Source organism: Crocuta crocuta, unplaced genomic scaffold, assembly GCF_008692635.1.
Source record: "Crocuta crocuta isolate KB4526 unplaced genomic scaffold, BGI_CrCroc_1.0 scaffold751, whole genome shotgun sequence".
Classification (NCBI taxonomy): Eukaryota; Metazoa; Chordata; class Mammalia; order Carnivora; family Hyaenidae; genus Crocuta; species Crocuta crocuta.
This window is the reverse complement of record NW_027530353.1, coordinates 1,255,282-1,279,724: the sequence shown is the minus strand read 5'-3', so window position 1 is coordinate 1,279,724 and position 24,443 is coordinate 1,255,282. Positions and strand designations below refer to the sequence as shown.

At 45.2% G+C, this 24,443-nt stretch overlaps 1 protein-coding gene across 1 annotated transcript in view; it reads left to right on the top strand.

The window, feature by feature from the left end:
• The window catches only part of VOPP1 (VOPP1 WW domain binding protein), a 104,169-nt gene extending 81,043 nt beyond the window's left edge, over positions 1–23,126 (top strand). The window contains exon 5 of the mRNA XM_077765835.1: positions 20,606–23,126. Within this exon, the coding sequence (XP_077621961.1) occupies positions 20,606–20,796 (191 nt within the window). The 3' untranslated portion in view covers positions 20,797–23,126. The remainder of the gene's footprint in view (positions 1–20,605) is intronic.
• The last annotated feature ends 1,317 nt before the right edge of the window (positions 23,127–24,443 follow it).

Below are 24,443 nucleotides of genomic sequence, written 5' to 3'. Positions count from 1 at the left end.
CCTGGGTAGAGAGGACAGACAGACATCAGCCAGCGTGGCAGCAGCCACTGTGTTCGCGCAGGAGCAGGGTGGGACCAAGATAGCCGCGCTGCTGCCCTTTCACAGCTTCTGGAATGAGGGGTGGGGTGGGGAAGGGGCAGAGGTACAGATCGCCAGTAATGAGGCGGCTATGTTCATGGCGATAGTCACCAGTACTTTACTGCGTGTTTGGGAGCTGCTAGGGGGACAGATCTTAAAAGTTCCCCTCACAAAGGGGAAAACAAATGTAACCGGGTGAAGTGATGGATGTTAAATAACATGGTGGTCATAATTTTACAAGGCATCCATACGTATCAAGTCATGGTGTTTATATCTTAAACTTATGCAGTGTTCTGTGTCCATGATACCTCAGTAACACTGGAAGGAACTTTGAGAACAATCAGAAAAAAGACGTAAAAACCTTGGTAAAGCAGAGCTGTGGGCCTGGAGGGGTGGGGGCAGGTTCTGGATTTCGGGAGGATCCGAGTGGCGGGCTCAACGTGGTGCACCGCGAGGTGAATGTGGGGAAGGGGGGGTGAAAGGGGCAGCCGAGAAAAGGATGATTCAATTATGGCCTCTCTTCTTTATGGGATATTATGTGGTCACCAAAGTTAATGGTCAAAGTCGGGACCACGTGACGAGGAAGACACCTGTCAAGCTGTGTTCAGGAAAGAGGGCAGTGGGTGATGTGTTGTTTTGAGTACGCGATTCTGACTGTGCGATCACCCAAATGCATAGACAGAGATGAAAGAGAACAGTGAATAAGGACATCTGGGGTGTAAACGTTAAGTTTTCTTTAAAAATGGTCTCCTTTAATACTGATTAATGTGACTAATACTGATTAAATAAAACAAACTAGAAGATGCAGCATCCCATCCAGGATTCCACTGGGAGACACGTTTTTATGCCTTTCCAGCAGTGCATTTATGGTGCGTTTGTGGGTGGCTTTCTGACTGTGCTAATGTCCCAGTCTTGTACCAGATCTGTCAGCCTGCAGTGAGTGACTCTTGTGGTCTGGCTGAATGACACCAACGGCAGGAAAATGGAAATCGTAGGGAGCGTGTTTGGTAGATGAATAAGCCTCCAGACCAGAGCTGAAACACAAACAGAGCTGTTTCGGTTCTGGGGCAGCCTGGTTTTGGAGCCGAGGGAATAAGCCCAGTTCTTCAGTGTGCCAGTGCTTCAGGTGTGTGGAGACGCTGATCGGGGTGCCCTGTAGTCACCTGTCACCGTATCTGATCTCTGCAGCTCTGAGGTTTCTGTTGTTTATTTTCTGAAGAAACTGAGGGTGAAGAGACCCAGGTGTGTGGCTGCCATGGTTTTGGGGGGAGGGACCCTGTGCTTCCCCGGGACTCTCAGCCATTCCCCTCTACTGTGTTGCTCTTGGGCACCCCCTTCAGGATGAAATTATTTTAGAATTTATGGTTTTGGTGAAAGAAAGTAACTGGAAATATTTATTTGTTTAAAAGTCACACATGCCAGTGTACGGATAGACTTTTCACAGGTACCGCAGCGCTCGTGCCAGTTCATCCCAGTGACAGAAGGTGACTAGGTAACCAGATAATTAGGGTTGGTGGGGGGGGATGTGGTTTGAGATCCGTTTCATTTAGTGAAGCCCAAGAATTACTACCTCACAGCATGGAGCTCCTTGACTTTTTTTTCCCAGAAAGTTCTGTGTGTCTGTCTGATTCTCTGCTTGCATGTCTCACTCTTTCTGCCATTGTTACTCTGATAATTCTTTCTAACTTTGATGCTCCCCTTTTTTCTCCTGTGACAACTCAATTGCTATTTCTTATGATTTGCATTAATATAAAGTAGGCACATCTGGAGTGTTCCCTCATATAAAAATGGGAGTTTAATTTTTTTCCTGCCGTTTGAAAATGTCAGGTTTTTTTCCCTCCATAAAAGCATATCCGTCGCTACCAGATAGATAACACACTTCACACCCAGTGCGATTCAAAAAGCAGGGGCATTTTTTTATAGCCTGCCCTGTTGGTAGGCTGCTCCTATTGTTACTTTAATAACAACAGCATTCCCACCTATGATCTTTGATCACTGGGGACAGAAGCTTCTAGCACATTTAAGTCTCCTGCGTCTTATTCCGTGCTCTGCCAATGACAGAGTGAAGACCGAGTCTGAGTCCCTTCCCTGCCCAGTCCAAGTTCCTAAAAACGACTCATGTCTCAGGGAGGGTGAGACACAAGTCTGAAGTGTGTTCCTTACATAGTTCCTAAGGGCAGAGCTGGTCAGACTGTCCCCACCCCCTTCGTTTGCATTTAGGGTCCTTAGGTTACCTTTCAAGTCTACCTTTCTTTGTCCAGGCTGCCTCCCGGGTCTGTCGTCACGAACTTTTCTCCCTAAATTATTTGAAATGACTGTTAGTAGACCCAGACTTGGGTCAAACTAGACAGAGGGCAGAGAGGTCCCTAAATGACTGCGTGTACACACACAGCTTCCTTCTGTCACTCGCCACACGTGCTGTCAGCGCATGTCCTGTGTGTTACGTGTTGTGCTTGGCCTCAGTGCATACAGTGATCAAACAGATGGCCCCTGCCCGCCCCCCCCGCCCCCCAGGCTCCTGAAGAAGGACAGTGAGACGGAGTTGATGGCAGCTGTGACTCCTAACTTCTGCTCTAACAGAAAAATGTGGAAGCTGTAGATCTGCAGTTAAAAGTTATGAAGCTTGAAGTCCTTTGTCTCTGAGCTTACACACCTGGGTTTGTCTCTGGAACTTCAGCAAAAGCACAGCATGCATTTTCCATTTGACTGCCTTTTACCTTTTCAGATGGCCTTTGATAAACTTTTAATGTCCTCTATTACATTTTCTATTTTTTTAGACCCTTAATGTCTTAGGGAGGTGCTTTCAAGTGATGTGGACATTGCTTTTCCATCTGCTGTCTGGTGTGTATTGATATTTTAACCCTTACCTCTCTGGGAGGAAAAGCTCTCTAGTGGCCACTCATCTGAGGTCTGTGAGGGTAATTATTATTACCGAAAGCAAATTATTACTGAGAGCAAACCGAGCTTAGCACTGGGCATGTGGCTGACAGGAATGTTTTGTTAGTTCCTAAAAGGAGGCGAGAAAATCATAAAAAGTCACAGGATCCTGCCGGTCATCGGGTTCGAGCCCCCCTTCCAGCTGATGACCCAGTACTCTGGGTCCCAAATTGGCCTCCCATTTGTCCTTAGAAGCTGCCGTGAAAGTCAGCTCCGGTGTTACTTTCGCCTGGAAAAAGTCTGGGCGACTGCCCGGCACTTTTGTTTGTGAGGCTTCTGCAAATTGGGGGAGCATATGACGAGGCAGGAAGAGGAAAGAGCGTGCTTGTCCCCAGGATCAGCTCCTACAGACTGGCTGAGGGGTGGCCGGAGGAGGGGAGGAGCGAAAGGCTCCACTATTGAGTTGGACAGTTGAGGATGCATCTTTGTAGTATTTACTCTTGGGATTAAGAGTAACACGTCTGCATTCTAAATCAGCCTCAGAGATAGTCCTCAACGGTTTTTGTTTGGTTTTTTGATTTTTTTTTTAAAGACAAGAAAGCAAACTAGAGAAGCATGGAGAGTTATAAAAGCAAAATATGACAGTGGAGAACGGCCTACAGCATATAGCGCGGTGACCCTAAATACATTAAAATATCATCAGGTTGCGTTAAAAACCCAATTTTTTACTGTGTTAAAGAGAGGCGAAGAACATAACTGAAAAGGAATAGGAATGCATGAGCGGCTGTTTCGCAGAGAAGTGGAATGATCAAAGGTGCTTTGATAGCCATGTGTGAGAACTTTCAGTGAGAATCACGGGTGGAAGAGGCGGCACCAGAGCCGGCTGCCACTGCCTCCGTAGGAAGCGGTGGTGGCCTGGGCCAGGCTGTGGGGTCCACCCGGCTTAGAGCTCACAGGACCTAGGAAGAGTTCAGGTGCAGGGAGGGACCTAATCTCTTTATGACTCACATCCCTCTTCTGAGAGGGAGAATAATAATAGGTTACAAAGGTCAGCAGACACTTCTAAAATGTCTAGTTCCTGTTAACATAGTTGGGGCTGGAGGCCCAAGTGTCTCCCCCAGAGCTTGTCAGGAGTGCGACTCGCTCGCGGCCCCCAGATGACTGCCTTTTAACAAGATCCCCGGTGCCGGTGCCGTAGAAGAGTGCTGCCCAGGGGGTGCCAGATGTTGGATAAGGAACCAAAGGTGGGGGCCGGTGGCGGCAGTGAGTAATCTCACAGAAGCTAAGCATGAAAACCTGCGGACCGACCTTCGAGAGCCACAGGCCCGGACTAGAATGTCGTGCTTGTATCTGCTGGGGTGATGTGATGGCCGTTGTTCCTTTTCTGCCTTGTGTTCAGGGAGGCGCTCTGCCGAAGACCACTGCGTTCTTAGCAGTTATTTTGGCTTCTGTTTTAAAACATTGTCAGAAGTGAGCAAAACTGTTTTCTTCACTCACCTCCTGATGTATACAACCAGGCAAGAAAAAGTCAAGACTTTCGGTGGAAGCTGCATTTCACCTGCATGATCTGTATAAAACCCTGACAGGACAGCATGAAAGTATTAGGTACCTAATACAGATACTCCTTTTAACTCCTTCCCCCTCCTCCCAAGCAAGCAGTAGAGTAAGACCCCCGCTTTGTTTGTAATGGGTACAACGTGCAAGTCCGTTCTTCTCCCGGCTGTCTTCTTTCAGCTTACCTATATATATTTTTTACCAGATATTTGTTTATCTTTGAAGAAATAATCCACGATTTTCTGAATATACACACGTCTATAACGGAAGTCTTTTTCACACTGATAAAACTAATTTTATATCATGAAGATATAACTTGAGTTATGTATGGAAAAACATTTCAAGTGTGTGAAATGAACACTTAGAAATGAGAGGAAAGAATGTGGAAACCATAGGAATCCCTGTGCATTACCATTAACCTGATCGAAGTATAAAAATTAATGGACACAAAAGAATGTATCGAACTGTACACCACAAAGAAAATCTGAGTAAGTTTACCAAGGCAGAAATCACATACCTCAGGGTCTGGGCTAGGACGCTCTCGGGTTCATTTCTATCTTCATGCCTCTCGGGCAGATCTTGGGAATGTGACTCAGTTTCCCTAAGCTTCAAGCTCCTAACTATGAGGCTGAGACCATAAGAGACTTTCTTGGGGTGATTGTATATGAGTTGATCCATAGACCGTGCTCAGCCGTGGGCCTGAGGCAACGCTCCCTGAGTGGCACAAATTGCTTCGACTACTGTTTCTCAAGCTTGTAGGTTTCAGAAATGTATGAATGAGCAAATAAATCATCTGCCCCCACTTGGAAATTAAAGAATACCCCCTCTGTCATTAGTTGAGCAAATGAAGGATAGAAGTGAAGGAGGACCCCAAGCGCATGGTCTTCACCCCACCTCATCCCGAGTCTCCCCACCCAACCTTCCCAACTCCGCAAAGGGCACATCTCTTCTTCCAGTTGCTCAGGCTAAAAGCCATCCTGACATTTTCTCCCATCTGCCCCTCTCCCGCTGCCACCTTTTATCCAGGTGACCACAGGAGCCTCCTCACTAGTCTTCCCGCCCACCCTGCCCCAGCTTTGGTCTGTTTCCAGCGAAGCAGACAGTCAAAGAGAGGTCCGGGCTCCCACTCACAGCTCTCCGAAGGCCACCTGCCCTGCTCGCAGCCAGGGGTCTTTACAGTGGCCAGCATGGCTCCCCTCCATCTCTGACACCTCCCCCCCCTGCCACTCTTGTGTTCCCACCTACCTCTCCTGCTCCTGTCCTCTGGCTCATTCCAGCCCCCTGCACACCGGCCTTTGCTTTTCCTCAAACCTTCCAGGCTGCCATGTTGGTGCCTTTTGCACTGGGATTTCTTCTGCCTAAAAGACTCTTTGTCCATCGAAACCCTCCCAACCATGTATACGTGGTGTGCTCCCCCATCACCTACTGCCCCCAGCTACACATGCTGCTCCCCCGTCACCCTCCCCCGCTGTTTACACATTGCATACTCCCCCACATACATCTCCATCACCCTCACCCCAGGTGCAAGTGGACCCATAAGGGTCCACTTATGTACAGATTTTTTCCGATAAATACAGTACTATAAATACATTTTCTCTTCCTTATGATATTCTTAATCTTTTCTCCAGCTTTATTGTAAGAATGCAGTATACAGTACATATACAAAATATGTATTAATTGACTGTCTATGTTACTAGTTAAGTTTTGAGGCAGCCAAAAGTTATACATGGATTTTAACTACACCCTGGCAGTCGGTGCTTGTCACCTGGGTGGTGTTCAAGAGTCAACTATATTTTGGAATTTGTAAGTGTGTTAAAGGCCTGTCACTTACAGGGGAGAGTTGGAGGGTAACTTACAGTTCACTTGGTCAGTTTCAGCTCTTAGCTCAGGAGCAGCTACCCATCCCCAACTCAGGTCCCTTGGTAGGCAACTGTGCACATATTCCTTGGGGAGCTTGCACATAGCAGGCCGGAGCAGGGTGGGCAAGGGACCTTGTCCCCCACATATAGGTACCCTGCACTCTGATGGGTGTTTGCCCCTGTTGCACCTCCCTACGCTGTGGCAAGTGTCTCCCCCCTCTGGCTGAAGTGACGTCCAAGAGATTTAAATGGCCAGTGCCCTACTCTCCATCCCTTCGTTTTTCACATTCTCCCCTTTTAGACCTAGACAGTAAAGACTAGGATCTGCATATACCAGAGAAGTTAGAGAGTGTGCATCCCAGCGAAAAGCTCAGAGATGATCTGAGAAGACCATAAGTTTATACTTCAGGCTTATTCTCAGCACAGAGACAGACAATTAATTTTATAAAATAAAAATAAAAACATTAGCAAAAAACCCAGCAAACTGTGGGGAAGGAAAGGGGGATGTTACTTACATAGTTACCACGTTATTCGATTCAAAGATCTGATGTTCAACAACAACAAAGCACAACTCATACAAAGAAACAAGAAAGTCTGGCCCATTCAAAGCAAAAATTAAATCAATAGACTGTTCCTAAAAAAGATCTAATGGTACATCTGCCAGACAAGTCTTTAAAACACATGTCTTAAAGATGCTCCAAACAAACAAACAAACACCTCAGAGAAGTACAGGGGTATATGGAGAAGGTCAAGAAAACAGTGTATGAGCAAATGGTAATATCATTAAAGCAATAACCTAAAAAAATAACAACAAGGAGTTCTGGAGCTAAAAAATACAATAAGTGAAATGAGAAATTTACCACATGGATTCAAAGGCAGATCTGAATAAGCAGAAGAAACAATTAGTGAACTGAAGACAGGACAATGGAATTGATCAAGTCTGAGGAACAGAAAGACAAGATTAAAGAAACGTGAGCAGAGCCTAAGAGGATTGTAGGACACCATCATGCAGACCAACAGATGCATTGTAGAAGTGTCAGAAATAGAGGAAAAGGGAGGGGCACAGAGAATATTGGAAGATATAATGCTTGAAAACTTACAAAAATTGATGAAAGACCTGAATCCAAGAAGCTGAATAAGCTCTAAGTAATAGGAACTTAAGAGAGCCACACCAAGGCACATTATGCTAAACCTTTCAAAAGCCAGAGACCAAAAAAGAATATTAAAAGCAACAAGAGAGAAGTGAATCATCACATACAGGGGATCCTCAATAAGAACATAAGCAGATTTCTCATCAGAAACTATGGAGGCCAGTAGGCAGTGGAGTAATATATTTAAAGTGCTAAAAGAAAAAAAAAATCTATTAACCCAGAATCCTATATCTGGGCAAATCTTTCCTTCAGAAGTGAGGAAGAAACTGGGGCGCTTGGGTGGCTCAGTCGGTTAAGAGTCTGGCTTGGGCTCTGGTCGTGATCTCACAGCTTGTGAGTTCGAGCCCCACATTGGGCTCTGTGCTGACAGCTCAGAGCCTGGAGCCTGCTTCAGGTTCTGTGTCTCCCTCTCTCTCTGCCCCTTCCCCCCTCACACTCTGTCTCCCTATCCTTCAAATATAAATAAACATTAAAAAAATTAAAATTAAAAAAAAGTGAGGAAGAGACATTCACAGATAAACAAAAGATGAAGGCGTTTGCAGCCAGCAGGCTTGCCCGGCCAGAAGTGCTCAAGGGAGTCCTGCGAGGCAAAATGAAAGCACACTAGAGAGTAACTAAAAGCCACATGAAGAAATAAACATCGCATAAAAGCTAAATGCCTTGGCAATTATAAAAGGTATTATTGTAACTATTGTTTGTAATGCACTTTTTGTTTTCTACACTATTTAAGAGACTAATACCTTTAAAGAAAAAAATGATTATTAGTGTAAGAGCTACTGTTAATGTGACATTGGTTTGTAACTTCAAATCTTGTTTTCTCCATAATTTAAGAGATTAATGCACTTAAATAATGATTTCTGTTTTAGGGCAGATCACATGTGAAGATGTACTTTTGTGACACCAGCCACTGAAAGGGGAGGGACAGAACTGTAAAACAACACAATTTGTGTTTGTTACTGAAGTTAAGCTGGTATAAATTTAAATGACAGTGTTTAAGTTTTTTTAATGTTTAATTTTTGAGAGAGGGACAGAGTGTGAGCTGGGGAGAGGTAGAGTGGGAGGGAGACACAGAATCCGAAGCAGGCTCCAGGCTCTGAGCTGTCAGCATAGAGCCCGACGCGGGGCTCAAATTCACAAACCATGAGATTATGACCTAAACCCAAGTCAGAAGCTCAACTGACAGAGCCACCCAGGTACCCCCAAGATACAGTGATTTAAGATTAGAATGTTTCATATAATCTCCATAGTAACCACAAAGAAATAGCTATAGAATGTACACAAAAGGAAATGAGAAAGGAATTAAGCATTTCACTACAAAAAAATCAACTAAAAACAAAAAAAGATAGTAATGCAAGAAATGAGGGACAGAAAAATTATAAGGTATATAGAAAATAAATAGCAGAATGACAGAAGTAAGTCTTTCCCTATCAGTAAATACTTTAAGTGTAAATGAATTAAACCCAAAAACCCTTCAATCCAAAGAGATTGGAAGAATGGATAAAAACACATGATCCAATTGTATGCTGTCTACAAGAGACTTTTTCAGATCCAGTGACACAAACAGGTTGAAAATGAAAGGAAGAAAATGTACTCTATGCAAACAGTAACCAAAAGAGAGCAGGGGTGGCTATATTAATATCAGACAAAATAAACTTTAAAAAGACATGAGACTTTTATATATTAAGAAAAAGTTCAATATAGCAAAAACTGACAGAATTGAAGGGAGAAATAGCCAGATGTACTATAATATTTGGAGAATAATGGATAGAAAAATCAGACAGAAGATAAAGAACTAGAAGACTTAAACAGAATAAACCAAACTAGATCACGCACACACACAGTACTCTGCCCAGCCACAGGGTACACAGTCGTCTTCTGCACGTGGAGCATGCTCCAGGGTGGACTGCATGTTAGGCCACAGATGAAGTCTCAGTAGATTAACAAAATATATATCATACGAAGTACTTTTTTCTGACCACAACATGATGCAGTTAGAAATTGCTAACCAAAGGAAAACTGGAATATTCACAAAATTGTGAAATTAAACAGCACACTTTTAAACAACCAGTGGATCAAAGAAGAAATCACAAGGGAGGTTAGAAAATACTTAGAGACAAATGGAAACAAAAACAAAACAACATCAGAACATCCGAGAGTCAGCAAAAGTGATGCTAAAAGAAATTTATAGCTATAAGCAGATTAAAAAACAAGAGAGACTTCAGATCAGCAGCCTAAATTTATAAATTACAGAACTAGACAAAGAACAGGCTAAACACAAAACTAGCAGAAAGAAGGAAATGATAGATAAATGAAATAAAGAAGAAAAATGATAGGACAAATCAATAAAAAATTGGTTCTTCAAAAAGATCAATAGAATTGACAAACCTTTAGCTAGATGGACTGAGAAAAAGGAGAAGGCATAAATTACTAAAATCAGAAATGCAAGTGCGGGAGTGCCTGTGTGTCTTGGCCGATAAGTGTGCAACTCTTGATCTCAGCTCAGGTCTTAATCTGAGAGTTGTGAGTTCAAGCCCCTCATTGGGCTCCATGCTGAGCATGAAGACTACTTGAAAGGAAGGGAGGGAGGAAAGAAATGAAAGTAGGGACATTTCTACCTTCTACAGACATTAAAGGATTATAAGAGAGTCCCATGAACAGTAGTACGTACACACACACACACACATACACACATACACACACAATTGGATTAGCTTGATAAAGTGAACAAATTTCCAGAAACACACAACCTACCAAGACTCAATCACAAAGAAACAGAAAATCTGAATACGCCTATAATTATTAAGGAAATTGAGTCACTAATCAGAAAATTCCCAACAAAGTAAAGCTCTGAACCTGGTGATTTCACTTGTGAATTTTACCAAAAATTTAAGGAAAAAACAGTAATAGTCTTTCTTAAAGTTTCCCCCAAATTGGAGAGGAAGCCACTCTTCCTAACTCATTCTGTGAGGTCAGCATTAATCACCCTGACACCAAATCCAGACAAAGACACTACAGGAAAAGAAAATGATAGGTGATCATTGTCCACAGTAAACATTGATGAAAAAACCCACAACGAAACATGAGCAAACAGAATTCAGCAGTATTTTTATTTTTTTTAGATTTTGTATTTTTTTTTAATAGTTTATTGTCAAATTAGTTTCCACATAACACTCAGTGCTCATCCCCACAAGTGTCCTCCTCCATGCCCATCCCCCCCTCCCCCCACATCCATCAGTCCTCAGTTTTTGTCAGCATTCAAGAGTCTCTCATGGTTTGCTTCTCTCCCTTTCCCCCACCATTTCTGCCCTTCTTCTCCCCCTTGTTCCTCCGTCAAGTTCCTCCTAATCCTCCTATACGTGCAAACATATGATATTTGTCCTTCTCTGCCTGACTTATTTCACTCAGCATAACACCCTCAAGGTCCATCCATGTTGCTACACAGGCCAGATTTCATTGTTTCTCATTGCCATGTAGTATTCCATGGTATAGATAAACCACATCTTCTTGATCCATTCATCTGTTGATGGACACTTAGGCTCTTTCCATGTTTTAGTCAGCAGTATTTTTAAATGACCAAATGGAACTTTTCCTGGATTGCAAAGATTGTTCAACAAATAAAAAATCAGTCAGGGTAATACACCACATCAACAGAATGAGGGGGGAAATCCCTTACTATCTCAACTGATGCAGAAAAACCATTTGATGAAATTCACCTTTTTATGATAAAATACACTCAACAAACTAGGAATAGAAGGAAATGACCACGGGGCACCTGGGTGGCTCAGTCAGTTAAGCATCTGACTTTGGCTCAGGTCATGATCTCACGGTTCATGAGCTTTAGCCCTATGTCAGGCTCTGTGCTGCNGGGTAATACACCACATCAACAGAATGAGGGGGGAAATCCCTTACTATCTCAACTGATGCAGAAAAACCATTTGATGAAATTCACCGTTTTATGATAAAATACACTCAACAAACTAGGAATAGAAGGAAATGACCACGGGGCACCTGGGTGGCTCAGTCAGTTAAGCATCTGACTTTGGCTCAGGTCATGATCTCACGGTTCGTGAGCTTTAGCCCTATGTCAGGCTCTGTGCTGACAGCTCAGATTGCGTGTTCCTATCTCTCTGCCCCTCCCTGCCTTTCAAAAACAAATAAATATTAAAAATATTTTTTAAAAAAAAGAAAGAAATTACCTCATCAAAACAGTAGAAAAAAAAATCCAGGAAACCAAGAGCCAGTTTTTTGAAAAGATAAAATTAATAAGCCCTTAGCCAGATTTATCAAGAAAAAAAGAGAAAGAACCCAAATAAGTAAAATCAGAAACAAAAGAGAAGTAACAAACTGACATTACAGAAATACAAAGGATTAGAAGAGGATACTACAAAAAAATTATATGCCAACAAATTGGATAACCTGGAAGAAATGAATAAATTCCTGGAAACATATAATCTTCCAAAACCAAATCACAAAGAAATAGAAAATCTGCACAGACCAATTACTGGTAATGAATTTGAATTGTCAGTAAAAAAAAACCCAACAAATAAAAGTTGAGGACCAGATGGATTCACAGGTGAATTCTACCAAACATTTAAAGAAGATTTAATACCTATCCTCAAACTATTCCAAAAAACAGAAGAGGAAGGAGAACTTCCAAATACATTCTACAGGGCCAGCATTACCCCGATACCAAAACCAGACAAAGACAAAGACACCACACACAGAAAAGAAATAATAATAACAGTGAAAAGAAAACTGCAGATGATATGATGTCATTATGCAGAAAATTCTAAAGATTTGGGCATGGGTGACTTAGTTGGTTGAGCATGTGATTCTTGATTGCTACTCAGGTCATGATCCCAGAATCGTGAGATTGAGTCTCATGTTAGGCTCCATGCTGAGTGTGGAGCCTGTGTGGGATTCTCAATCTCTCCCTCTGCCCCTGTCCCCTGCTCATGCATTGTCTTTCTTTCTCTCTAAAAGAAAGGGAAAGAAAAGAAAGAAAAGAAAAGAAAATTCTAAAGATTTGACCCCCCCCCAAAAAAAACCTTTTAGGTATAATAAATGAATTTGTCAGAGTATCAGGAAACAAGTCAACACAAAAATCAGTTAAATTTCTATACATAAGCAATAAATAGTCTGACAGGAAAGTTACAAAAATAATTCCATTGACAGTAGAGTAAAACATAAAATAATTGAAATTTTAATCAAGAAGGTGAAAGACTTTTACAGTGGAAACTACAAATACTACTATAAGAAATTTTAAAAGACATACAAAATGGAAACTGATCTCATGTGCAAGGATTGGAAGACTTCATATTGTTAAAATGCGAGTACTGCCCAAAGCATTTTCTGTGCAAACTGTTTCAAAATCCCAACAATGGTCTTTACAGAAATAGAAAAATCCATCAGCCTCAATGTACACTGATTAACCAAAACAGTCTTGAAAAAGTAAACAAAAATTGGATTTTCATGCTTCCTGATTTGAAAACTTAACTATATAGCTGTATTAAAACAGTGTGGTATTGGCATAAAGATAGATATGCAAACCAATAGAATAGAGAACCCTTTAATAAATCCACGCATATTTGGTCAAGTAACTTAACAACAGTGCCAAGGCCCTTCAGTGGGGGAAAGGACGGTCTTTTCAGCAAACTGTGCTGGGGAAACTGGAAATCCCAATGCAAAAGAATGAAGTTGGACCCTTACCTAACACTGGATACAAAAATTAACTTAAAAGGGATCAGGAGCCTAAATCTAAGACCTAAAACAATAAAATTCTCTCTCTCTCTTTTTTTTTTTTTACTATTTTTTTATTTCTGAGAGAGAGAGAGACCGTGTGAGCAGGGGAAGGTCAGAGAGAGAGGGAGACACAGAATCCGAAGACAGGCTCCAGGCTCTGAGCTAGCTGTCAGCACAGAGCCCCACGTGGGGCTCGAACCCATGAACTGTGAGATCATGACCTGAGCTGAAGTCGGATGCCCAACCGACTGAGCCACCCAGGCACCCCAACAATAAAATTCTTAAGACAAAGACAAAAGTATCACAACACTGGACTTGGTTTCTTGGATATGATTTCTCAGATAAGACATCAAATGTCTGGGTAACAGAAGGGAAAAAAAGGCAAATTGGGTTCATAAAAATAGTTTGTGTATCAAAAGACACTATCAGTAAAGAAGCTATACCCACAATAGGAGAAAATATTTGCGAATCATATATTTCATAAGCAATTAATGTCTAGAATATATAGAGAGCTTCTAAACCTCAAAGAAAAAAAAAAAAACAAAAAAACCAAACCAACAACAACTCTCCAAAAATAGACAATGAACTTGAATAGACATTTCTCCAAAGAAGACGTGAGTGGCCAACAAGCACATGAATGCATGCTCAACATCCACTAATCATTAGCGAAATGCAAATCAAGACTATGGGATACCACCTCATACCTATTAAGACAGGTACTGTCAAAAAGCAGAAAACTAGTGTTGGCGAGGATGTGGAGAAAGGGGAACCCTCTTGCACTTTTAGTGGGAATGTGAAATAGGACAGTCACTATGGACAGTATGGCAATCCCTGAAAAAAACTAAAAACATAATTACCACATATGATCCACAAGTTCACCTCTGGGTATATACCCAGAAGAATTAAAAGCAGAGTTTCAAAGGTATACTTGTACACCCAAGTTCATAGCAGTTTAGTCACAGTTACCAAAACATAGAAGTAACACAGATGTCTATTAGTGGAAAGATGAATGGATAAGCAAAGATGAATGGATAAGCATGTAACACACTAACAATGAGATCCTAATTTAAAAAGGAAGGAATTCTGATGTGCTATGATGTGGGTGAACTTTGAAGACATTGTTCTAAGTGAAATAAGTCAGTCACAAGACACTTTTTTTTTTTTTAAATCTTTATTTTTTAGAGAGAGACAGGGCGTGAGCAGGGGAGGGGCAGAGAGGGAGAGGGAGACACAGAATCCGAAGCAGGCTCCAGGCTCTGAGCTGTCAGCACAGAGCCCGATGTGGGTCTCGAGCCCACAAACTGCAGAGTCACAGCCTGAGCTGAAGTCGGATGCTTACCTGACTGAGCCACCCAGCTGCCCCTCAGAAAGACAAATATTATGTGATTCCACTTACATGAGGCACTTAGAGTAGTCAGGATTATAAAGACAGTATACTGCTAGTTGGCCAGGGACGGGGAAAGACGATAATGAGAAGTTTTTAATAGAGAGGGAGTTTTCATTTTACAAAATAAAGACTCAGGGAGACGTGCGATGGTGATAATTGCACAACAGTGTGAGTGTGTTTAATACCACTGAATTGTAAACTTAAAAATGGTCAAGGTGGTGAGTTTTAGGTTGTGTGTATTTTACCACAATGTAAAAAAATGCAAAACAAAACAAAAAATGAGCCTCTCATTAGATGCTGAAAAAGCTGTTGATAAAATTCAGCATACGTGCCTTATCAGAACTTTCAAAACCAATAATGTCCTGTAAACTAATAATGTAACTAGTAACGTTAAGGCTTTTTCTTAATATAATAAAGACTTAGAGTGCATGTTCCTTGAGGGTCCTGGAGGGCAAGGATCAAGTCCTTGATGATATACCCCCAGTGTTACCAGCTGTGCCTTTTGAATGGAAATGTTCAGTAAGGATGAGCTAAATCTGTGTGCCAACATCAGCCTTCAGTGCAGCAGTGAAGTATCCCCATTAAGAAATGAGGATATTTCATATCATGGGTCAATATTTAACATTATTCTGGAACTTCTGGATAAAGCATTCACATAAAAATAATATTTAACCATTAGGAAGGAGAAAAATATTTCTATTTGTAAACCATATATCATTATATGTCTAAAAAGTCCTGGAGAATGAACTAAAAAATATTTTTAGTACATGAGACAGTTTAGCAAAATGAATAAAAATACAAGATAAGAGGGGAAGAAAGGGTGAAGTAATGAACTGGGAGAGACTTGTCGGTCATGAAAAGGTTCCCTGCAACAATGAGTTCTGGTGTTTTGGGCCATCTGAGTATTCTCCCCAAAACCCAGCCTGTTCTTCCTTATCTTAGAGTTTCATTCTCTCTCACCCATTTTTAAATCTCCATTTCTGTTTTTAAACCATCCTCTTTGACAGGAGAATAAGATTTGATGTTTGTCTCTTGGCCATTTGTTTTCTTTCTGAATCTTCTTTATCCTCCATGCATCCATTAAGGTTTTTTTTTAATCTTTATTTATTGTTGAGAGAGAGACAGAGTGTGAGCAGGGGAGGGAGGAGCAGAGAGAGAGGGAGACACAGAATCCAAAACAGGCTCCAGGCTCCAAGCTGTCAGCAGAGCCCGACTTAGGGCTCGAACTCATGAACTGAGATCATGACCTGAGCCGAAGTCAGATGCTACACTGATTGAGCCCCCCAGGTGCCCCCATGCCTACATTTTTAAAAGATTCTTTTTTATTCAGAGTTTTGTGCTGAGCCTCAGGTCCATTAGGCTGTATTTTTCCTGGTTCTGTTCTCTATTCGTTTCTGGTGATCCCCCCACTTCTCAGTTTCATTCTTCAGGATCACTTGCGCCAAGTTGGCTCAGAACCTTGAAATTAACATCGTGCTTCTTTGTGATGAAGGAATTGAAATTACAATTTTAAGATGCTTTGAATTCCAGAGTTAAATGCCATAGAATCATTTTGGGGAATGTTTTTGAAATCATCTCTCTCAAGTCTGTGGACACATACCTGTTCTTGGCTGGCCTTCTCTCTGTGGTTTTCACACATGGAGTGAAGTGTTCCTTCTGCCTCTTCCCCAAATGAGTCAGAACTGAGTCCTCAGTTTCTCTTCTCAGTGGGAGCCTGAATGGTCAATCAAGTCAGTGTTTTGTCAGGACTCACTCTTTCAGCCAAATGAGCAGGGATCTAACTAATGTCTGCTGGCGCCCCCATCTGGCCAGGGAGCCTTCAGTGGCTCAGTGAGGGTCCATCCTCCGTTCCTGTGCCCTTCCACCTCCACCACACTCTTTCCAGTATGTTCCATCCATATGTTTGCCACGTGTTTTCACCTAAGAGTTCACGTTCCTGACAAATACACAAGTTATCCACCTCCTGTCTGTTTTGTTTCTTTAATATCCCAAGTGCCTCTCCATCTCCAGTATTTCAGTGCTATCCTAATTCCTAGCAATATCCACGAGTTGTTACTGTTAACATAATGCCAATTAAATTGGACACGCCTGGGGCGCCTGGGTGGCTCAGTCAGTTAAGCTTCTGACTTCAGATCAGGTCAGGATCTCGCAGTTCATGGGTTCAAGCCCCCTGTCAGGCTCTGGGCTGACAGCTCAGAGCCTGGAGCCTGCTTTAGATTCTGTGTCTTCCTCCCTCTGCCCCTCTCCCACTCATGCTTTGTCTTTGTCTCTGTCTCTCAAAAGTGAATAAATGCTAAAAAATTATTAAAAAAAAATTTTTTTTTATTTCTGAGAGAGAGAGACAGTGTGAGCAGGGGAGGGTCAGAGAGAGAGGGAGACACAGAATCTGAAACAGGCTCCAGGCTCTGAGCTGTCAGCCCAGAGCCTGACAGGGGGCTTGAACCCATGAACTGCGAGATCCTGACCTGATCTGAAGTCAGAAGCTTAACTGACTGAGCCACCCAGGTGCCCCTAAAAAATTATTTGTAATAAATAAATAAATAGGACACAGCTGCCAGTGATTCTCATTATTCTCCAGTGTGCGCAAGATCCTTCTGCACCTCAGGTGAAGACTGGCCCAGCCCATCCGCTCACAGGTTCCTGGGCAGTTTGCATAGTTCAGTGGTGATCGCTGTTAAGAAGGCTTGGCCGCCAGACCGTCCTTCAGCAGAGGTGGGGTTGGTTCTAAGGACGACCTGCTGTCCGCCGATGTCTTTAAGATATTCTTATTCACCTATGTCGAATCTACAGTCCCTTCTCGAATCGTGCTGAGACTCTCAATGCGGGGAGAGATGATGGCATTAAAGAATGCAGGGACTTCAGTTCTCTGGCGCCAACACGATGCGCCCGGGATAAGAGGGCAGCCCAGGTGGGGCGCCTGCTCCGTGACAGTTCTCAGGCAAGCCTTGATTTGGTCACCTGTCATCCGTCTCGCCTGAACCTCCTCCCCCTGTTCATCACCCTGTTGTAAGAGACACTTGTCCCAGTGGAAAGAGCCTGGGCTTTCCAGTGCGCTCTTGTGTTAAATCTGGAGCTTCCAGATACCAGCTGTGGGGCTTTGGCAAGTTACGTCACCTTTCTGAGCCTCCGTGTCCTCCAGAACATGTACAAAATTCTACCTGATCCCGTTCCTTTCGCTTCCTTTCCCCCCCCCATACCCATATAACATGTATGTATACCCATGCGTACATACATGTAATACAGATGTAATAGACGTTGGCATGGTAGACACTCAGTGCTTGGGGAAATAGAAGGGGCAGCTGTGAGGATGTCTTTTAACTCACGTCTCTGGATCCTTTCCTCTCTGACTAGCATAGAAACAGCCTTCCTGTAACTCCAGCTTCTTCGCAGAATTCTCTATATGTTTTCTTTCTCTGACTGAACAATCTGCTGTGAGCCTTCAGTCCCGAAGGCTGTTTCTCTTCTCCCATCGTACCCCCCGTAGGGTAAGGAGATGGTACCTGGCTTCCACCCTTGTTTGTAAAGTCCCTTTCGCATTGAACCCCATGCCAGTGAGCTCTGTCATGCCTTGTCACTGTTTGGCTACCATCTGTGGCCATCTCTTTTCTGAGGATTTTGGAATCTACCCGTTCAAATAACCTAGCACCCCGGTTCACTGCATGTAGAGTTTGGCCACTGTGAGCACCCCACTTCTCCTTCCTACGTAACGGTGGGTTCCCCCTGTGCCCCTTTTCATAGCTGCTGCCTGTACAGGTCTCTCCACACGTTGAGCAGAACAAATCCATGCTCTCTTGTGCCCCCGGCTCTTTGCTAGGCAGTAGGGATTAAGAAGGTCCCTGCCCTCACTGAGCTTCAGTTCTTCCTAGAAATCCTTTCTCTTTCCTGTAAATGTGTCCCTACACCCTTTAAACAATCGCAAGCATTTCCCATCCTTAAAAATACGGCTTTCTCCTCCCTGCATCCCTGTCAGCCACCACCCACCCCCTCCCCTAGGCATCGCTCCTTCCTTCCCCTGAAGAGCCTTTTTCCCACTGCAGTTTGTGCCTGTCACTGTGCGAAAACTATTCATTGGTGAGAAATCCCAAATATCACAGCCACTGAAAATTTGCAGTTCTAATTTTGACCTCCGTGCGGCATTACTGGAAAATACCAACACTTCTTCCTTAAAGATTCTCCTTTCCCTTTGCTGCCATGACCCACCCCCTGCTTCACTGGGTGACACTTTCTCCCCAGGCTCCTTCAAGTCCTTCTCCTCTGTCTGCTTCTCATTCTGTTCTGTCTGGAGTGTTGCTCTTTCCTATGGCTCTCTGCTCAGCCATCTTTTCTCTCTCCCTGCACGCTTCCTGGGTGATGGTAAGCAGATCCATGCCCCAGCAGGCCCAGCGTGGAGCTTTCATTGGCCCTGCCCTTCCCCTGCACCCTCTCCTTCTGCTGCACCTCTCCCCTGCACCCTCTCATTATCCTGCACCTTCTCTTCCTCCTATAGCCTCTCCCCCTCTCCTGCTCTCATAGTCAAAGACTTTCATCTTGGCTTTTCCAAACTGTAACAGTTGCTTGGCTTTTAAAAATCTTTAACTTTTTATTTGCATAAAATATACAGGGATCCAGAGATAAATACATCATAATCTCTGTCCTTGGGAAACTCTTGGTCATGGGCTTGTAAACAAATGCATCCCAAGCCTGTGGGCAGATGTACCAATGGAAGCAGGTGCCGTCTGTTGGGCCATCCAGGTGTGAGATAAGGTGGCTATTGATAAAGGTGGCATGTGTGGCTCACTGCTCTCCTACTGACAGCCTGGGCATCTTCCAGTAACCTGACCTTTATTCAATTAAACTGTGGCAAGAGNGAAGCCCTACCCAATATGCATACAGGGTTGATTTCTCTGACACTCCTAGTATCTTTATGGGTTAAACAAGGCCTAACTCAAATAGACCTGAGCCTACCCACAAAATTAGTCCCAGACACACCCAAAGCTCACATATCTTGATTCTCTAATTACAGATTCAGTATTCTGTAACATTATCACCATGATCGGAGTAAGCAGATCTAAAAAATAGACTCTAAAACAGCAGCTCAAATATTTCTACCCATTTAAACGAGAGTTACTGCTAGACCTGGGACAGGGTGGCCAGCTTGTTCCCTCTTGTCCCCTTCTTTGCCCTCTGCACCCCTCCTCCCCACATGGCCTCCACCCAGGCCTGCATCTCACAGCCTTGCCCTTCGAGAGAATCGTCTCTTCCAGCAGGTGCCTAAGACAAATAGAGATTCCGTAGATGCATCAACCCCACTTCTGGCGGTTGCTCCCATAGGTTGTCTCCCTGTCCGTGAACTTGGGTTCACCTGGATGACAGGCAGCTGCCACCCGATAAAATGTTAGCCCAGCAGAAGGGAGTGGGGGCCATGCTTCAGCAGACTGTGTTCTCAAGGGGCTTGTGGGGCGCTGGTGAGACTGCTGGCCGGGAGGCAGGAGACCAGGGTCGTCCTGCAGTCGGCGGCTGCGCATCGGCTTCGCTTACTTGGCCCGGCTTTCTTGACGCTACAGTGTGCATGGGCCTCCCGGCAGGTAAGTCTTCTGCACGTGCCCACCCAGCTCTGTGCAGGGCTTCCTTGGTTTCTCACCCAGGCTCTGGGTTAGCGACATCGTCGGAGGCCCACCCACCCCCACTGTGCCTCCTGTTCCCTTCTGTCCAGTCCCGTCGTGAGTCTGCGTCTGCATGTGCCCTTTCAGCCGACTGCATCCCAGGACAGCAGGAGCTCCTCCATGCGGCCAGGGACTCGCGTGGGGCCCCTGCTTGTCACCTTGTCCCCGTGTCTGGGCATGCTGGCCCTCAGCACGTGGCAGCCCGGTGTCCGATGGCGGGGGTGGTTCTCCACAGTCCCTTCAGCCTGGCCGTGCCCTGGGTGCGGGGCACTGGCATTTTTCTGCTGTCTCACATCTGCTCATCTGTCTTTTCAGGAGCCCAGCAGCCAGGGCTGCCATATTACACGGACCCCGGAGGACCAGGGCTGAATCCCGCCGGGAACCCCATGGCGATGGCTTTCCAGGTCCAACCCAACTCACCCCAGGGAAGCACGGCCTACCCGCCGCCCCCTTCTTACTGCAATACGCCCCCGCCCCCGTATGAACAGGTGGTGAAGGCCAAGTAGCAGGGGCACCTGCCTGTGCGACCTCACAGGGGAACAGAGAGAGGCGCGTTCATTCCAGCTCTCTGTCCCCATCAATGTTCACTTCTGGGAATTGTCTCCTGAGCCACTAAGGGCAAGTTCCTCTTTGATTCCTTCAAATCAAGCACAGCCCCCTTTCACTTGTTCCGTGGAAGACCAATATTTGAATTCACCCCGTGTCTCTGTTACTTCTGTTTCTGGTGTAATCTGAGCTCTGGCAGAGTGTGGACAGTCCCCGAGGGCTGACACCTTAGATCCTTGGGGGAGAGACTAAGGAGGCGGAGGAGGCGGGGCTGGTGCGTGCCGGTGAGCACAGGTGAGCACACGGAGGGGCGCTGCTGGCCCCAACAGCCTCCTCCCAGGCAGCTTGCGGAAGTGAGGCCCCACGGGGCCCACCCTTTGAGCCCCTCGTCCTGTGGGTCTTCCTCTTCAAGAAGCGGTTAGACTTGTGGTGTAGAAGAAGCCTTTTAGCTCTTGCTGTCTCCGCTCACTTCCTAAAGATGAGAGAGGCCGCCCTCCTGCACAGCCACGGCTGGGAGAGCGCTCCTTCTCCTCAAGTAGACGAGGCTCCGGAATCAGGCCAAGTTGGATGTCTGCACTTCCCCTGAAAATCGCTAAGGAAAGTGCTTTATATTTATGAGGAATTGCTCGAATTGCTCTCTGCCTCAAACTGGGACATTACACTTCATGAGCTCTTGGTCTGATGTGGCAACAGTAAAATGTTTCCCTGTTTTTTAGTGAGTTTGTGGAAGCTCCTGTAGAGTCCTGTCCTTTGAGGTCAGATTGAGAGTGTCTTCCCTGACCGTCAGCCGCCCTCTGGCTATGTTCCGACCACAGGTCTCCATGGCCTTCCCAGAGGCAGCCCTAGAGGTGGGCTGTGACGGATAGCTTGCCAAGCAGAGAGAAACCGCCGGCTGGGAAGTCACATCAACCCCTGGGGCAGAGCTGTCCCAGCAGGCCGGGGCCCTGGTTTGTTTGATCTCAGCAGGAGTGCGTGTCTGACTCTGACGAGGAAAGCTTGCTGGGGGGGGAAAAAAAAGAAAAAGACCAGGACGCGAAATCCCAGGACTGCAGGCTGATCTCCCAGGACTGCAGGCTGATCTCCGCAAACAGCGCCTCATAGATTTCACTGACAACTCAACCAACATTAGAATAGAAGGTGTGGTGGGAAATGCAAACCCTGCCTGAGAAACGATCTACCCCTGGGATCCCGCAAGCAGTGAAGCTGACCGTGCATTGAAACCCAGACTGAGATCTGACGGCTTGTTATGTATAGGAAGGCAAAGGTGGGTAGGTCCCTGTGCTGTAGTAGTGGGTTTTGGGGGGGCGGGGCGGGGGACCCTTATTTTTGTACGAGCTGATTGGAGCCTCTTGAGAAATTGTTACTCATTGAACTTGAGCATCAGAACATCTCGCTGGAGTGGATGCTGAGTGTTTTCATTCCCCCAGATCAGAGGTCCCTTTCCTACTGGGATCTCTGTATGGGGAGGGCGGGGGGCCACAGCGACGCTCTGCTATACCTTCCTCTGAAGATGGAGAATCTGCCCACCTCCCAGGGGGATCCACAGGAAGCACTTAGAGCCACATGAACACCCTTGGAAACACAGTTTATAAACCCAGATGCTGCTGCTGGGGTCTCTCAGCCACCCTCCGTGACCTCCGAACTCCTGGACTCCGGCTCCTCCCACACTTGAGTCCTGGAGTCCCGGGAGACAGGAAAGCACAACGTTGCCCTTTGCAACCAAGGACAACCACAGGGGTCCAGAAGGTTCCCCTTCCTCCAGGTCTTGTGTTTTGCATTTTTAATTTGAATGTCTCCCTTCACTTTTTTTTTTTTAAATCAGGCAGCACAGGAAGAGATGCCCCTGGAATTGGATCCGGGTACAGCTGATGGGGACCCAGATATCCATGACTTAATTTTATCTTTTTTGATAGCAAATGATCTCAGAGACTGGATGACTTAGGTAGTGCGCAATCGCTTTGTATTCTGCGTGCGTGAGGTTAAATTCCGTTTTCCCCTTGAACCTGGACGAGAACCCCGCTACACTGAACCCCAGTACTGCGCATAGACATTCCACTCGTGGGGATGTTTTCCTGGCCGTTCTCATTTCCCCTGTGCTGTCAGTGGACTGTGTCCCCCTCCCGGACTAGTCCAGCTCCTGGCGTGTTGATGTCTTAGAGAGTCCGTGGTTAGGAGTAACTGGGAGCCGATCTGTGCGTGTTCTCTCTGCAACATTTGGCTCCTTTCTCTTTTTTGTTCTCTTTTGATAGGGTCCTGTTTCCTATGTCTGCAAAATAAAAAGTAAATTTGGGCACGTGCTTTGATTGTTTGGCTGGGACGTGGGAAGGCGGGTGGAGATGATGTTTCTCATGAGGAAAGGCATACAGAGGGTCCTGCTTCAGTGGGGGTGGGATGGGGCGGGTGACACACTCAACCTCAGGAGCCCCAGAAATTAGATGCTGTCAAAGAACATAAGGAACGTTGGTGCACCAACACATTGGAAAAGTCTAGCTAAGGAAAAAATGATCCGAAGACAGAAGCATCAATTAGCTAAACTCACAGGAAATACCAACATGAGTTATCCGAGGGGCTGGGTCTGCTTCCCATAGGTAGCTGAGCCTTGACTTTAAAAGTGCTGCTCCGCGGGGCCAGTTCTGTATTTCTGTCACAGATCTATCGAAGGAAATAGTTGCTTCAGGCAGTCTGCATTTTAGATGAATCCTTAATTGAGATAATGTTTATAAAGAAGCATTTTGTCTGAAAGCGGGACAAGAAATAAGCCAGAAGAGGTCAAGGAGCTTGCTCCCGGTGACATCTGGGCGAATTTACACATCTTACCTGGACACCTCACCAGGTCGCCAGACTTCCCCCAGTAAACTGGAAGCAGCCTTATGTACAAGTCCAAGGTCATGACTCAAGATGGCAAACTGAGTGACTGAGTGCTCACTTTGATCTGTTCCTCCCAGATTTCACCAAACCTCAAAAAAATCTATAACGGCTCTCACAGCGAAAAAGCGCAAGAACAGAAATCCCGAGCGACTTCTGAAGTAGAAGACGGTGGGTAGGGTTGATTGGTGGAGAAAACAAGTCTGAGAAGACGTGAAGCTGGGAATGTTAAGAGAAGGTGGCTGGGCAGGAGATAGCCTTACAGAGACTCCGCAGGAAGGCCAGCAGGTGCGGAGGCCAAACACAGCCAGGGGCCCAGGCCCAGGTGTGGGCCTGACAGTGTTCTGGAGAGCAGCTCTGCTGGGGAGCTGTGACCCTCCGCCCCTGGCTCCCCGCTCAGGGGAGCAGCTAGCCGCAGGAAGTGATGGCCCTGAGTTCACACATAGGGGGTGCTCTGCGTCGTAAGGTGTTGGGAGGTAGGCTAGTGGTATCATCATTTCACTTTCACAAGTGAATTAGGTGTTTTCTAATGTATCAGTCAATTACAACATTCTTAGTCTGGGCTACCATCCCTTTCCCCCAGTCCCTGGACCTTGATCCAAGGCCCCGGGGAGATCCCTTGCAAAGTAGAGATCCAGGGACATGGGAGAAATCACGACCCAGCCACTGGCACCACAGATCTGGAAGTTTTCTCTGGCACCAGAGGAAAGGAGCTCAGCCAAGCTCTCTCCTGACTTGCCCT